Source organism: Heptranchias perlo, chromosome 38 (genome assembly GCF_035084215.1).
Source record: "Heptranchias perlo isolate sHepPer1 chromosome 38, sHepPer1.hap1, whole genome shotgun sequence".
NCBI lineage: Eukaryota > Metazoa > Chordata > Chondrichthyes > Hexanchiformes > Hexanchidae > Heptranchias > Heptranchias perlo.
Genome location: NC_090362.1, coordinates 5,782,585 through 5,797,203, shown reverse-complemented (window position 1 = coordinate 5,797,203; position 14,619 = coordinate 5,782,585). Strand labels below are relative to the sequence as shown.

Here is a 14,619-nt window from a genome sequence, read left to right as displayed (position 1 = left end):
GGATTTCTTTCAGAAAATAATATTTTGGGATACAGTATATGAGTAATTTGAGACATGACATGTGGTGAGTGTAACATGCTGGGGAGCAACAGGTGACTTTGGACCTATGGTTCCCAAAGCTCTCCCCCACTGGGGGTTTCCCTTGCCTCATGTCTGGGACTGTTGTAGAATAATTGATAGAGATTGTTTGCTATGATTAATCAACAACTCCATTATTGTTGTATCAAACGACTACCAGGATTGTAGAAGGCAAACTAGATGGACCTTGGTCTTTTTTCGTCCAGCAATTCCTATGTTCCCATAAAATTAACTTTAAACTTCAAACTTTTACATTTTGCAACTCAACCATGACCTGAACCCAATAAATGATACTCACCAATCGTCTCCAATGACATAATCTTGCCATCAACGGTCGGGATTGTTGTAGGCGAGGGAAAACCTTTCTTGTTCAAAAACGTCATGACTCGTGTTTGTACTTCAACCAAATCGGCATCTTGACTATCAACAGTGTTCAGCACTTTGAGGATGTAGCCATTACTGTGATCTCCGGTCCCCTTGGTCTCAGATACCAGGATGTGGAAGTTCTGGTCATCATAACTGGGCAATGGTTGGACACTGGAGACCTTTAGACCGTACAGCTGTCCAACCAACTCAACAGCCTGGGCTTCACTCAGTGAGGGTTTGATTAGAACTGTTTTCTCTGTGGAAGACATCTGAAAAACACCAAAATAATGAAACCGATGAAATTAGGGAATGTGACGTTCTGACAAATATTGGCTGCTTCTTTGTAAGCAACTAATATGAGTATCGCTACAAATGGTTAATATGTCATTTACTATAGTCCCAGACACTCGAAACATATTTAATGATGACACAATCTGACACCTTCTTTAAAGATCACAAATTAAAATGAAAATTTAAACGCAAAATTGAACTTTTAATGATGAAAGGAAGATTCTGCTGGCAACACCATTGAAACAAAAAATGGGAATTTCTGTCTTTGGTTTTTGCATAGTTCAAATAAGCTGAGGTTTAAAATGGAGGTGGCTCCTTCACCAGGTACAAAATGCAAGATAGGAGACATTCAGAGAAAAAATACAGCCAAAGGATGAGAAAAAGAAATGAAGGGGAAGGAGAAACCGAAGTGAAGGAGGAGAGAAGGAAGCAGAAATAAAGGAGGAGAGTAACAGACAGAAATTAAAATGGAGGAAGAGAAACAGAAAACCAAAGTGAGAGCAGCAGACTTAATGGAGGGAAATCCTAAAGGACTTGGACCATTATTCAAGTATAAAAAGTCCTGTATTTAGAAATGGTCCATATACAGGAGAAGAAATAAAGAAATGAATGAATGAATGCATTTATATAGCGCCTTTCATAAACTCAAGACCTTCCAAAGTGCTTTACAGCCAATGAAGTACTTTTGAAGTGTAGACACTGTTGTAATGTTGGAAACACAGCGGCCAATTTGCGCACAGCAAGATCCCACAAACAGCAATGAGATAATGACCTGATCATCTGTTTTAATGATGTTGGTATCAATACAATATCAATAATTCCCACTGCAGAAATATTGGTGAAGAAGGAAAGTTGTCAATTAGTTTAATACTTTTGAGTTTTGAATTATTGATTATAAAATAAAAACTGACCCTCAGCCCCCCCCCCAAAAAAAAACAGCCCCCTAATTTCCTTGGGTAGAGTATAGCCCTGACAGGGGAAACTCTGCGTCCTCTTCAGCTTTTGCACAGGGTTTTCCTATGTGTCGACCTCCCTGCTGCAACCGATAGATAACAGGAGGTCTTCAGCTGAATAAACCCTGCGATTCCCTCAGAGATCGGTGTTTTGCTGATCTTTTCCTGGCAGAGGTGTGCGGTGGACACGTTGGTGGGCAATTTTAAACTTTTATCAACGGGCGACAAACGGGTGAAAGTGCCCGTTTTACCTGCGGAGAAGGAAATCGCGCGAGGTGTAAAATGGGTGGCCGATTCACTGTCACCCATTATCAGCCAGCATTAAAAGTTAAAATGACCCCGTCTTGAATCTACCTTGGCTACTTGTTTGAGGTTGACAGGAAATGGGATATTTCAGGATGTCCTGTGGGCATGACAAGATGCTACATAAATACGAGTTCTTAAAGGCTTAATTAAAGGTGTTATATTTGTACACAACTTACACAACCACAAATAACCCAGTATTTCCAGTAACCATTAGCACCTAATTCAAGGTTTGTTTTGAAATATTTATCAGTGATTCTGGTTTATTTTTGCATGGAAATCGAAAACTCAAAAATATTTGAGAATTAGCTTGCAGAAGCGTCACAGTTAAACGCAATTTAGTCTGTTATACCTTTAGAAGGATATGCAGATAGGGTACGATGAAGAAGGGTGGGAGGAGGCTCGTGTGGAGCGTAAGCACCAGCATAGGCCTGTTGGGCCGAACGGCCTGTTCCGGTGCTGTAAATCCTGTGTAATTCTATGTAAAAGGGCCAGAAATTCGAGAGTGCGTGGAAACAGGTGTGGGGGAGGGGGCCATGGTGCGCTGATTACCCACGACAGTCGAGCCCAATACGAGCGGCACGTAAAACCCGCTGGGTGCAGCCAACGCTGCCCGCGCTGTTCATCGGCTGCACACGTAAAGGTGGGGGGGGTGGGGGCCACATCGCGAGGCAGCGACGCTACTTAAAGGAAGCCAGCACCTCTTAAAGGGGAGATGCATTCTGGCTACTTAGAATTCAAATAACTGAAGCAGGGAGAGAGCAGGCACCAAGTTTCTCTGATGCCGCACTGGAGGCCTCGGTGTAGAAAGTGGAGAGGAGGAGGGACATCTATTGGGTTTATATAGGATCTTGTCAGATAGCCCTATTGTCTTTATGTGGTGATATTATAGGAACATAGGAACAGGAGTAGGCCATTCAGCCCCTCGTGCCTGCTCCGCCATTTGATAAGATCATGGCTGATCTGTGATCTAACTCCATATACCTGCCTTTGGCCCATATCCCTTAATACCTTTGGTTGCCAAAAAGCTATCTATCTCAGATTTAAATTTAGCAATTGAGCTAGTATCAATTGCCGTTTGGGGAAGAGAGTTCCAAACTTCTACAACCCTTTGTGTGTAGAAATGTTTTCTAATCTCGCTCCTGAAAGGTCTGGCTCTAATTTTTAGACAGTGCCCCCTACTCCTAGAATCCCCAACCAGCGGAAATAGTTTCTCTCTGTCCACCCTATCTGTTCCCCTTAATATCTTATAAACTTCGATCAGATCAACCCTTAACCTTCTAAGCTCTAGAAAATACAACCCCAATTTGTGTAATCTCTCCTCGTAACTTAACCCTTGAAGTCCGGATATCATTCTAGTAAACCTACGCTGCACTCCCTCCAAGGCCAATATGTCCTTCCGAAGGTGCGGTGCCCGGTGTCATATCCTTTACATCTACACTGAAAATGTCTGGTTAATATTCTTTGTTAAATCAAGTCAATGATACAATAAAACACAACACCTTACATACAGTGTGTATAAGATCAGGATCAATTATAACTCGTGTGCAAAAGATTCTTCATCGAAAGATCGCAAGTGTGTCGTTTTTGCTTACGTTAGCCTCAGAAGGAGATCGATCGATCAAAGTTCTCCAGGAGCTCGTGTGTGTGGTAATTTTATAGGTTTCAATGGGTAGGACAAATGTGGGTCCCATATGTGACCATATTCGGTGTGTAATTTGTTGCAACAGCTGCTATTAGCTGTTAACCATTTGTTGTGCGTGCCTTTGACATCCTATCGTATTCCCTTGTCTACACTGGAGTCCATTCAGCAATCAACATTCCTTCTTTACATCCCCCCCTCCTCCGCTGTGCTAAAAGCCTCTCTGCTACATCTGTGGGTCTTTCTGACCTACCTAACAACTCTTGTGCAAAACTATATAATTCCATATAATGCCAACTAGCTTATTCTATTTAATAATCTACACGTATGTCCAATTCTGGGCACCACACTTTAGGAAGGATGTCAAGGCCTTAGAAAGGGTGCAGAGGAGATTCACTAGAATGTTACCAGGGATGTTATCAGTTACGTGGTGAGACTGGAGAAGGTGGGGTTGTCCTCCTTAGAGCAGAGACAGTTAACGGAAGATTTAATAGAGACGTTCAAAATCATGAAGGGTTTTGATAGAGTAGATAGAGGGAAACTATTTCCTCTGGCAGGGGGATCGGTAACTAGAGGACACAGATTTAAGGTTATTGGCGAAATAAACAGAGGAGAGATGAGGAGAATTTTTTGTGCAGTGAGTTGTTATGATCTGGAATGCGCTGCCTGAATGGGTGGTGGAAGCAGATTCAATGGTAACTTTCAAAAGCGAATTGGATAAATACTTAAAGGGGAAACATTTACAGAGCTATGGGGAAAGAGTAGGGGAGTGGGATTAATTGGATAGCCCTGTCAAAGAGCCGACACAGGCACGATGGGCCAAATGGCCTCCTTCTGTGCTGTATGATTCTATGATTCTATGTGCCTATCCTTACAACATCCTTTTCCCCTCCCCAGGGGGCAGGAAGCCCTCCAGGTGTCTGATGAGGAGGAGATTGCCAACAAGGTCAATACATTGCTCCCAGACCATGGATGCAGTGCCGGAAAAAGTTTAATGATTTGACTAGTGTCGTCAAGGTAAGAATACTGTTCAAATACCTTCCCATCACTGCTGCACCACTCACAGCCTCATTAATCGCAACGCTCCCAGCACTCTCCTCCCCCATCACCCTGCACTGTGCTGCACCTGATCCTCACACACTCAGCACTATAACAAGCTTCACAACTCGCATCTCACACACACACTGGCAGCTATTCAACCATGACAGCCACATTCCCCAATCACCTCGCAAGACTCTCACCAACACACATTTCCTCTTTCTTGCAGGAGAAGGTGGCGCATAACACAAGACAGGGGGACCGGTGTGTCTGCAGATCCTGTCCCCCATTCAGGAGACGGTCCTGGCAGTCACAGGAAGGGGCGAAGTTGAGACCGTGGTCTCTGGTGACGCTGGAGGAGACGGCGAGCAGCATTTCTTTCTATCTCATCCTCTTTGTCCCTTCTGACTTCTCCCTCACCCCACATATTCTGCATGAAGATGCTTTCAACTCACGCTTCTTCCTCTCTGCCCTTTCTCACGCCACAACCTAACCCTCATCCCCTTTTACAACTCAGCTCCTGGGAATGTGGAAGCCCCCTCAGCCGGTGGAGACAGAAGATCAGAGTGAACACGAAGGTGCACAATCTCATTCTTGCAACCACCAGGCCTTAGAGGTCAGGTTCGAGGAGGGATCCGCACGTGGTAACTCAGCAGGCACAAGTGGGCAGGAGCCAGGGCAGATGGAAAGGACGCCACAGGTGCCAGCTCCCCGGAGGGTGAGGTCGCACACTAGATCTGTTGCAGAGGACTCGGATGCTGACCTCGATGGACCAGGCTATCAATGAAGACTAATGGACTTACACCAGGAAATGCCCAGTGCACCGAGCAGCCTGCTGGAGAGCGCGGAGGAGTCCACCTCCAACTTGGAGCAAGGCTTTGCGCAGAGCTTGGAGCCCATTCTTTCCAACGTGGAAGCGGTAGTCACCTCCATCAGCAACACTGTGGATCCCACCTTGATGGAGCATCTCATGACAAATCTAACAGCTTCCATCGCAGCACAAACTCTTACCTTAGAAGCTCAGACAACTGATAATCTTGGTTTTGGGGACCACTGTTGAAAAGGGCTTCCAGGGCGTCACATCATTCCAAAGCTCTGATCTCCAGCAGAGCCTAAGGAGATTGGCCTTGGCTCCATGCAAGAGGAACCTGCTGTCCTTTCTCAGGATGACAGCATTCCTGCTCCCGCTGGCAGCCACTCTCTCCTGCCGGCTGCCACTCACCCAGACTGCTGCGGCCCGCACCGAGATAGTACAGACTGCAAATGGGCCCTCTAGGCCCAGAGCTGCTCGAGGTCGTCCTCCAAGGTCGTGTGAAGTGTCCTGAATGGGAGCTCCGCAGCCTCCCACCTCCCAAACTCTAGCCACTGGGGAAGCACCTCATAGGAGCACCAGGATAGGAAAAGGAACACGCAAGATAGGCTCTAAGGGAACGCATGGGGGTGAATAGTGATTTTTTTTTTCTGCGATTGATGACATTATTAATTTGATAAATTTGTTTCTGAGTCTGGATTTGGTGTTGGTATTTATTTATCTTTGTAGCAAAGTGAGGACGAGACCAATAAGTTTGGAGTGAAGTAAGGCAAAGTGATGGTGGTTGTGGGAAGAGAGGTAACGATTGTGGGAGTGTTGGGGAACGGGAGGTCTGACTTAGTTGAACTGCTGGTCTCTGAGCTTAGGCAGAGAAGGGCTGTGGTGGTCACTGCCTCTCCTCCTCTTCCATCTCCTCTTCCTCATCATCTTCGTCTCCTCTTCCTCTTCCTGAACCTGTTAGGTCGCAAGTGATAGTAAGGGCTGGTCCCTCGCCAGAGAGAAGTTGTGGACTATGCAGCAGATGACCGCGAGTCTCGACACCCTCTCAGGGGTGTACTGAAAAGCTCGTCCGGAACGGTCCAGGCAGCGGAGGCGTTACTTGAGGACAGCGAATGTTTGCTCAGTGATGTTCCTCGCGGCAGCATGGCTGTCATAGTAGGCCTGCTGTGCAGATGTGCGGGGGGTTCCTGACTGGAGTCATGAACCACGCAGAGGGGATAACCCTCGTCGCCCGCTAGCCAGCCTGGAACTTGGCCAATTTTTGGAATAAAGGCAGCTCAGAGGGCTGGTGCAGAATGAAAGGGTCGTGACTGTTACTGGGATAGCGGGCACGGACCTGCATGATGCGCTGCCTGTGGTCGCAAACCAGTTGTACGTTGAGGGAGTGGAATCCCTTTCGATTAATAAATATTCCAGAGTTCTCATGGGGAGCACGCAAGGCAATGTATGTGCAGTCAGTAGCACCTTGCACCATGGGGAGGTCTGCCATGTGGGCGAAACCTCGCCCTCTCTCCTCCTGCTTCTCTCCGTCGTTAGGGAAGGAGATGTAGGTGTTTCTCCTGGTGTAGAGAGCCTGAGTGACCTCCCTGATGGATCGGTGCACTGTGAACCGTGAGATGTAGCTTATGACACCTGTCGCAGCCTGAAAGGAGCCCGTGGTCTAGAAGTTGAGAGCGATGGTGACCTTGACGGTCACAGGCAGTGCTGTCCACACCCTGGTGCGAGGCTCAGGGGGTGACATAGCTCGGTGACAGTCTCTTTGGTGAAGCAAAGGCGCCTCATATATTGCTCCTCAAGCTGAGGTAGGAGAAGTACTCCCTGAAGACCTCCTCCCTCATTCTCCTCCTCCCTCGTCCTCCTCCCTCCTCCCTCGTCCTGCTCTATGGTGCCTTCCTTGCTTCTCCCAATCGTGCTCTATTCCCAAGGGCAGTCCTACTAGGTCACCCATATTTGGAGCCAGGCTATTTGTGAGACAAACAATAGCAGTGCAAAAGCAGCCAAACCTCTCTCTCTTGCTCGCTCTCTCTCTCTCTGTCTCTCTCTCTCTCTCTCTCCTCCTCCCCCTGTCTCTTTCTCTCTCTTTCCGTGCCGACAAAGTGAACTTTCAAGAGTGCTGGAACTAAACAAAAACAGCTGGAAGTCGAACAGCAGCCAGAAATAATAAACCAGCAACTAACCTGCGAGTACTGCATGATCCCTTTAAATAGCGCTGGTGACGGGGACCTACATGCCGATTAACGTCAGTTGTGCTGAGCAAGGTCAGCACGTGGCAGGTGAAATGCTGCTGCGATCCAAAATGGTGAACAGGTCCGGCACACAGCGTGGGATCCTGATCTACATCATTTGTTTCTTGCTTTGAATGCTGCCGGCGTGTGCTCCTGAGGCAAGCGCTACCTCCTCACCAAAATGGCGGTCAGAAATGCGCACGCATGTCCTGCCCGCCATTTTAGGGCCTTAGGTGTCCATGCGGCACCTGAAAAACAGGCGCTACGCGGCCCAATTTCTAGGCCACAATACGGAAAACAACATAAGATCTCGATATCATCTTCTGTCACTCTTTATGTGATTCATGGTAGAACTTGCTTATTGGCCTTTTCTCTTGCATTGGGTGCAGACAAATTAACATGGGAACATAGGAATAGAAGTAGGTCATACAGCCCCTCGAGCATGGTCCGCCATTCAATTAGATCATGGCTGATCTGTATCTTAACTCCATCTATGCGCCTTGGTTCATTAACCCTTAATACCCTTGCCTAACAAAAATCTATCAATCTCAGTTTTGAAATTTTCAATTGATCCCCAGCCTCAACAGTTTTTTGGGGGGAAGAGAGTTCCAGATTTCCACTACCCTTTGTGTGAAGAAGTGCTTCCTGACATCACCCCTGTATGGCCCCGCTCTAATTTTAAGGTCATGCCCCCTTGTTCTGGACTCCCCCCCCCCCCCCACCAGAGGAAATCGTTTCTCTCTATCTACCCTATCAAATTCCTTAATTACCTTAAACACCTCAATTAGATCACCCCTTAATCTTCTCTATTCAAGGGAATACAAGCCGAGATGATGCAACCTGTCCTCCTAATTTAACCCTTTTAGTCCCGGTATCATTCTGGTGAATCTGCGCTGCACCCCCTCCAAGGCCAATATATCCTTCCCCAGGTGCGGTGCCCAGAACTGAATGCAGTCTCCAGATAGGGTCTAACCAGAGCTCTGTACAGCTGTAACATAACTTCCATCCCTTTGTATTCCAGCCCTCTTGAGGTAAAGGCCAACATTCCATTTGCCTTTTTAATTATTTTTTGTACCTGTCCACTAGCTTTTAGTGATTTCTGTACTTGGACCCCTAAATCTCTTCGCTAATCCACAGTTCCTAGCTTCTCACCATTTAGAAAATACTCTGATCTTTCTTTCTTTAGATCCAAAGTGGATGACCTCACACTTTCCTATATTGAACTCCATCTGCCAGTTTTGCCCACTCATTTAATCTATCGATGTCCCTTTGCAACTCTCTGCTCCCATCTATAATATTTACTGTACTACCTAACTTAGTGTCAACAGCAAACTTAAATATACAGCTCTCCATTCCTTCATCCAAGTCGGTTATAGATATGGTGAAAGGCTGCGGCCCCAGTACAGATCCCTGGGGGACACCACTAGTCACATCCCGCCAATTTGAGTACATTCTCATTATCCCTACTCTCTGTCTCCTACCTCCTGACCAATTCCCTATCCAAGCCAATAGGATGCCTCCAATTCCATGTTTTTTCATTTTTGTTAACAGTCTTTTATGTGGAACCTTATCGAATGCTTTCTGGAAATCCATATAAACAACAGCCATAGACACTCCTAATCTACCTCATTAATTACCTCCTCAAAAAATTCAACTAAGTTCGTTAGACATGACCTACCCTTTACAAATCCACGCTGGCTCTCTCTGATCAGCTCATATTTGTCCAAATGCTCAGTCACTTTATCCCTAATAACAGATTCTAGTAAATTCCCCACAACTGACGTTAGACTAATAGGCCTAGAATTTCCTAGTTTATCTCTCCCACCCTTCTTAAATAATGGAGTGACATTGGCAGTTTTCCAATCCAAGGGGACAATTCCTGAATCGAGAGAGTTTTGGAAACTCATGACTAACACATCAACAATTTCCTCACTTACTGCTTTTAACACCCTGGGGTGGAAACCATCGTTTCCTGGAGATTTGTTTATCTTTAATAACATTAGTTTCTCCATCACCGTGTTTTTACTTATATTGAATCATTAGTTTCCTTGATTTATTATTAGTTTTCCTTGTGTCTCTGGTATTTTATCCTCACCCTCTACTGTGAAGACCGATACAAAGCGCTATTTGGTAAGTCTGTCATTTCCTGATTTCCAATTACAAACCACCTGTGTCTGTCATTAAGGGGCCCACATTACCCTTCGCCACTGTGTTTCTCTTAGTATATTTGTAAAAATCTTTAGTGCTGCCCTTGAATCCCTCGCAAGTTTTTTCTCATAGTCCATTTTTGCAGCTCTTCCCACTTTCTTTGTATCCCTTTGTTGTTCTTTATATCTCTCCCAGTCCAAGCAGAGCTCTTACCCTTTAGAGATATGTACAGGTCTTGTATTCGACCAAATACTTTTTTTCCCCACTGTTCATCCGTTAATAATTCTGCCCAGTTTATTGTGGTCAATTCCTGCCTCATCCCTTCAAAGTCAGCCGCACCTAAATTAAAAACCTTGGTTCATGACTCACCCTCTCAAACCTAATATTGAATTCTATCATATTATGATCACTGTTAGCTAGTTGCTCCCTCACCGGTAGATTATTGACTAATTCAGACTCATTACTAAATCTGGTATGGCCTGTTTTCTCGTTGGTTTAAGAACATATTGTTCCAGAAAACTGTCCCGAATACACTCGAGAAATTCGCTCCCTTTGTGACTTGAGGTGTTCTGCTTCCCATGTCTATGTGAAAATTAAAGTCTCCCGTTATAACGGCTGCTTTACAACAAGCTTCTTTGATCTCCTATTTTATCACTGCCATCTGGAGGTCTATAAACAACTCCCACCAAAGTCTTGCATCCTTTTCTATTCCTCAGTTCTACCCGGAGAGTTTCTGCTCACCCTTACTGATAGCCCCTCTTTCTAAAGCTGTAATAGAGCCCCTTATTGACGTTGCTAATCCTCCTCTCTTTCGAATTTTCCTGTCCTTTCTAAAGATCTTATAACCTGTAATATTTATCTCTCAGTCATGCATCGTTTGCAGCCAGGTCGCAGCGATGGCCAACACGTCATACTGTTTCAGCCGAACTTGCACCTCAAATTCACTTGTTTCATTTCTTGTGCAATAGTGTATAGAACTTTTAACTTGGCAGTACACCCTGTCCTGTCTTTATGCCCAGATGTTGTTTTTAACACATGTTTTAACTTATCACAATCCTTATATTTTATCATTTCTGTTGTATTTTGAACAGTTATTTTGTTATTGTTTCCTATATTTGTTTCTGATCCTGAAGTATTTATATTATCTTTAACACTATTGATGACCTGGACTTCGCTCTCCTCCCATTTTTTAGTCTTTAGGCTAGTTTTATTTCTGTCTGAGCCCACCCTCCCCCTCTCCCTTTATTGGTTTGAAATCCTTTCCACTGCCATAAGAACATAAGAATTAGGAGCAGGAGTGGGCCATCCGGCCCCTCGAGCCTGCTCCGCCATTCAATAAGATCATGGCTGACCTTCGACCTCAACTCCACTTTCCCGCCCGATCCCCATATCCCTTGATTTCCCCTAGAGTCTAAAGAATGTTTCCATCTCAGTTTTAAATACCCTCAACGAGTGAGCATCTACAGCCCTCTGGGGTAGAGACTTCCAAATATTCACGACCCTCTGAGTAAAGAAATTCCTCCTCATCTCAGTCCTAGGTGTCCAACCCCTTATCCTGAGACTATGGGCGTGATTTTCACCCCGAGCTGGGAAGGGGGCAGGGGGTCTAATTGCGGACGGAAAACCCGGGAGTACGGGTTTCCCTGATGTCCGTACGGTGTTGACGTAAGGACAGCTTTTATTTTCTTTTGTCAGTTTGCAGTCCGACTGACTGGCCTGATTGACAGGCTGGCCTCAGTCGGACGGAGACGAGCCAGGGAGAGGACGTGTTCAGGTAAGTCTTAAGGTAAGTCTTTGATTGTATGGATGGTGGTTGGGGGGGGGGGGGGGACATGGGGGGCATGGTTTGGCACAGGGCATGGTAGGCATGGGTTGGCATGGGGCACCAGTGGGCATGTGAGCACCAGTGGGCATGGGGGTCACGGGAGGGAGTCAGTCATAGAGGGAGGGATCAGTGGTCAGATATGGGAGGGGTGTCAGGATCACGAGTCATCGCGGGGGTCTGCGATCATTGTCAGAGATTGGGGGGGTCCACGATCATTGGGGTGGACGTCGAAGATTGGGGGAGTCCACAATCAATGGGGGGGGCATCGGAGATTGGGGGGAGGTCCCTGATCGTAGGGGGGGTCGTCAGAGATTAGGGGGGAGGGGTCCGTGATCGTCGGGGGGGGGGGGGGGGGGGGGTTCGCTGCAGGTGGGCTTGTTGGGCCTGGGGGAAGCACTCCTGCTCCTCTGGGCCCACAAGCTGTGCCAGAAAGGCACTTACCTAATAGTTTCGGGCCTTCTCCCCATCTCTCACGTGGCATGAAGGAGATGGCCCGGGAATCCCGACCCCCAGGGGTTGAAATTGGAAACTCTGCAAAAATGGAGGCCCACAGCCTCCTCGAAATGTTTTAATCACCAACCCACCTCCTGGAAGCGGGTTAGTTGCCCGCCCCTCGTCCCGCCACGATGATAAACGGAAGTGAGCGGGTTGGAGGTGGGTCTGAAATGGTTGCGATTTTGATTGCCCCCCCCCGCCCCCAACTCACCTGTTTTTCAATGTTAAAATCATGCCCTGTGCCCCCTCGTTCTAGACTCTCCAGCCAGGGGAAACAACCTCTCAGTATCTACACTGTCAAACCCTCTTAGAATCTTATATGTTTCAATGAGATCACCTCTCATTCTTCTAAACTCCAGAGAATATAGGCCCATTCTACTCAATCTCTCCTCATAGGACAACCCTCTCATCCCAGGAATCAATCTGGTGAACCTTTGTTGCACCGCCTCTAAGGCAAGTATATCCTTCCTTAGGTAAGGAGACCAAAACTGTACACAGTACTTCAGGTGAGGTCTCAACAAAGCCCTGTACAATTGCAGCAAGACTTCCTTACTCTTGTACTCCAACCCACTTGAAATAAAGTCCAACATACTATTTGCCTTCCTAATTGCTTGCTGTACCTGCATGTTAACTGTGTTTCGTGTACAAGGACACCTAAATCCCTCTGAACACCAACATTTAATAGTTTCTCACCATTTAAAAAATATTCTGTTTTTCTATTTTTCCTACCAAAGTGAATAAACTCACATTTCCCCACAAATTATACTCCATCTGCCACCTTCTTGCCCACTCACTTAACCTGTCAATATCCCTTTGCAGACTCTCTATTTATCATTTCAGCCAGGACCTTGGTCCCAGCTCAGTTCAGGTGCAGCCCGTCCCAGCAGTAAAACCCCTTCCTGTCCCTGTACAGGTGCTCGTGTCCCATGAAATGGAGCCTCTTTCCTCCACCACTCCTTTAGCCACGTGTTAATTTTTCTAATCTGTTTGTCCCTGTGCCAAAACTCTATGCAGTACTCCAGGTGAGGTCTTATCTAAGGAAGGATACACTTGCCTTAGAGGTGGTGCAATGAAGGTGGCTCGCGTAATATCTCAAGGTCCTGCCTTTTAATTTAGCTCCTATCTGCTGACACTCCCTCAGCAGGGTCTCCTCCCTTTTCTCCCCATGTTAAGGGTCCCCATAATTGGATCTGCCCCCTCCCTTTCCAGCCGCATCGAGATACCCCTTACTCTGGCACCAGGTAGACAACACATCCTCGATCGTGTCTGCAGAGGATTCCATCTATACCCCTAATTATTAAATCCCCTACAACTACGACATCTCCATTCTGCTCCTCCCCACTTTGGACAGCCCTCTGCTCTACAGTGCCCAGGTTAGCAATGTGGCCGTCCTCCCTGCATTCTTTCTCCTTATCCCCACAGATATCAAGTACATTGTCCCTGTTGGACAGAACCAGTATCTGCGGGACCTCCTCCTCTATCTCCCCTCGGCTCCCCTTACCCTGCTGACTGACAGCCATGCCCTCTTCGTCCTGTACCTGTGCTTTCCTCTTGAGGCGTGACTGTACTCCAGAGTAAACGATCCAGGAATTCCTCCCCCTCCCTTATGTGTTGGAGTTTCTCTAACTTTCAACATTAGCTCAAAGACTCTGAGCTGGAGTCCTCAAGGCAGGGATATTTCCTGCAGATTTGGCAATCTGGGACAGTCTCGCTGTCCACAAACTCCCACATTAATTGTGAAATTAAAATCATCAACGCTGCTGTAAGCACAGAATTTTTACAGAGTTTTGCCTGGTGCTCCACTCCCAATCACCCCCTACTTTAAAAGAAAGACAAATTCATGAAAATAAAACATTACCTTGTAATTGGAAATTCTGATCACAGCTATGCTGCTCAGCGCAGTGAGATTTTTGAATAACTAAAGTTAGTATTGACAACACGAAGCCAGTCGGTGCTATGGTCTGAGGCTTTATTTGAATTGGCTCCAATCCCATGGATTTTCAAGTGTAACATTTTTCATTGACTTCATTTAACCCTTTTCGAACCAACTAAAGGAGAAGTATTTGTGCCCCAAGGATTTCAATGGTGCGATTACTGCCATAAGGAGAGTATGATACAGCACAGAAGGAGGCCATTCAGCCCATCGTGCCTGTGCCGGCTCTTTGAAAGAGCTATCCAATTAGTCCTACTCTCCTGCTCTTTCCCCATTGCCCTGCAAATTTCTCCTTTTCAAGTATATAGCCCATTCCCTTTTGAAAGTTACTGTCAAATCTGCTTTAGAAATTGGACAGCAGCAATTACTGTGACATCAGGATACTATGATCTCCAGATAAATTCTCTCCTTTGTGCTCCTGACATCACGGACGATGTCTTTTCATTGGCACAATGCGGGTTTTGGTCACTGGGCAGGAAAGCAGATGTGGTGTTTGTTGCAAGGCAAATTT

At 46.3% G+C, this 14,619-nt stretch overlaps 1 protein-coding gene across 1 annotated transcript in view; it reads right to left on the bottom strand.

Annotated features, from left to right (window-relative positions):
• Nucleotides 1–14,112, bottom strand: part of LOC137304681 (hydroxylysine kinase-like) — a 28,961-nt gene extending 14,849 nt beyond the window's left edge. Inside the window, exons 1-2 of the mRNA XM_067973339.1 lie at nucleotides 14,034–14,112; nucleotides 377–713 (exon numbers count right to left, since the gene is read on the bottom strand). Coding sequence (XP_067829440.1) covers nucleotides 377–713 — 337 coding nt within the window. The 5' untranslated portion in view covers nucleotides 14,034–14,112. The remainder of the gene's footprint in view (nucleotides 1–376; nucleotides 714–14,033) is intronic.
• Nucleotides 14,113–14,619: the final 507 nt, after the last annotated feature.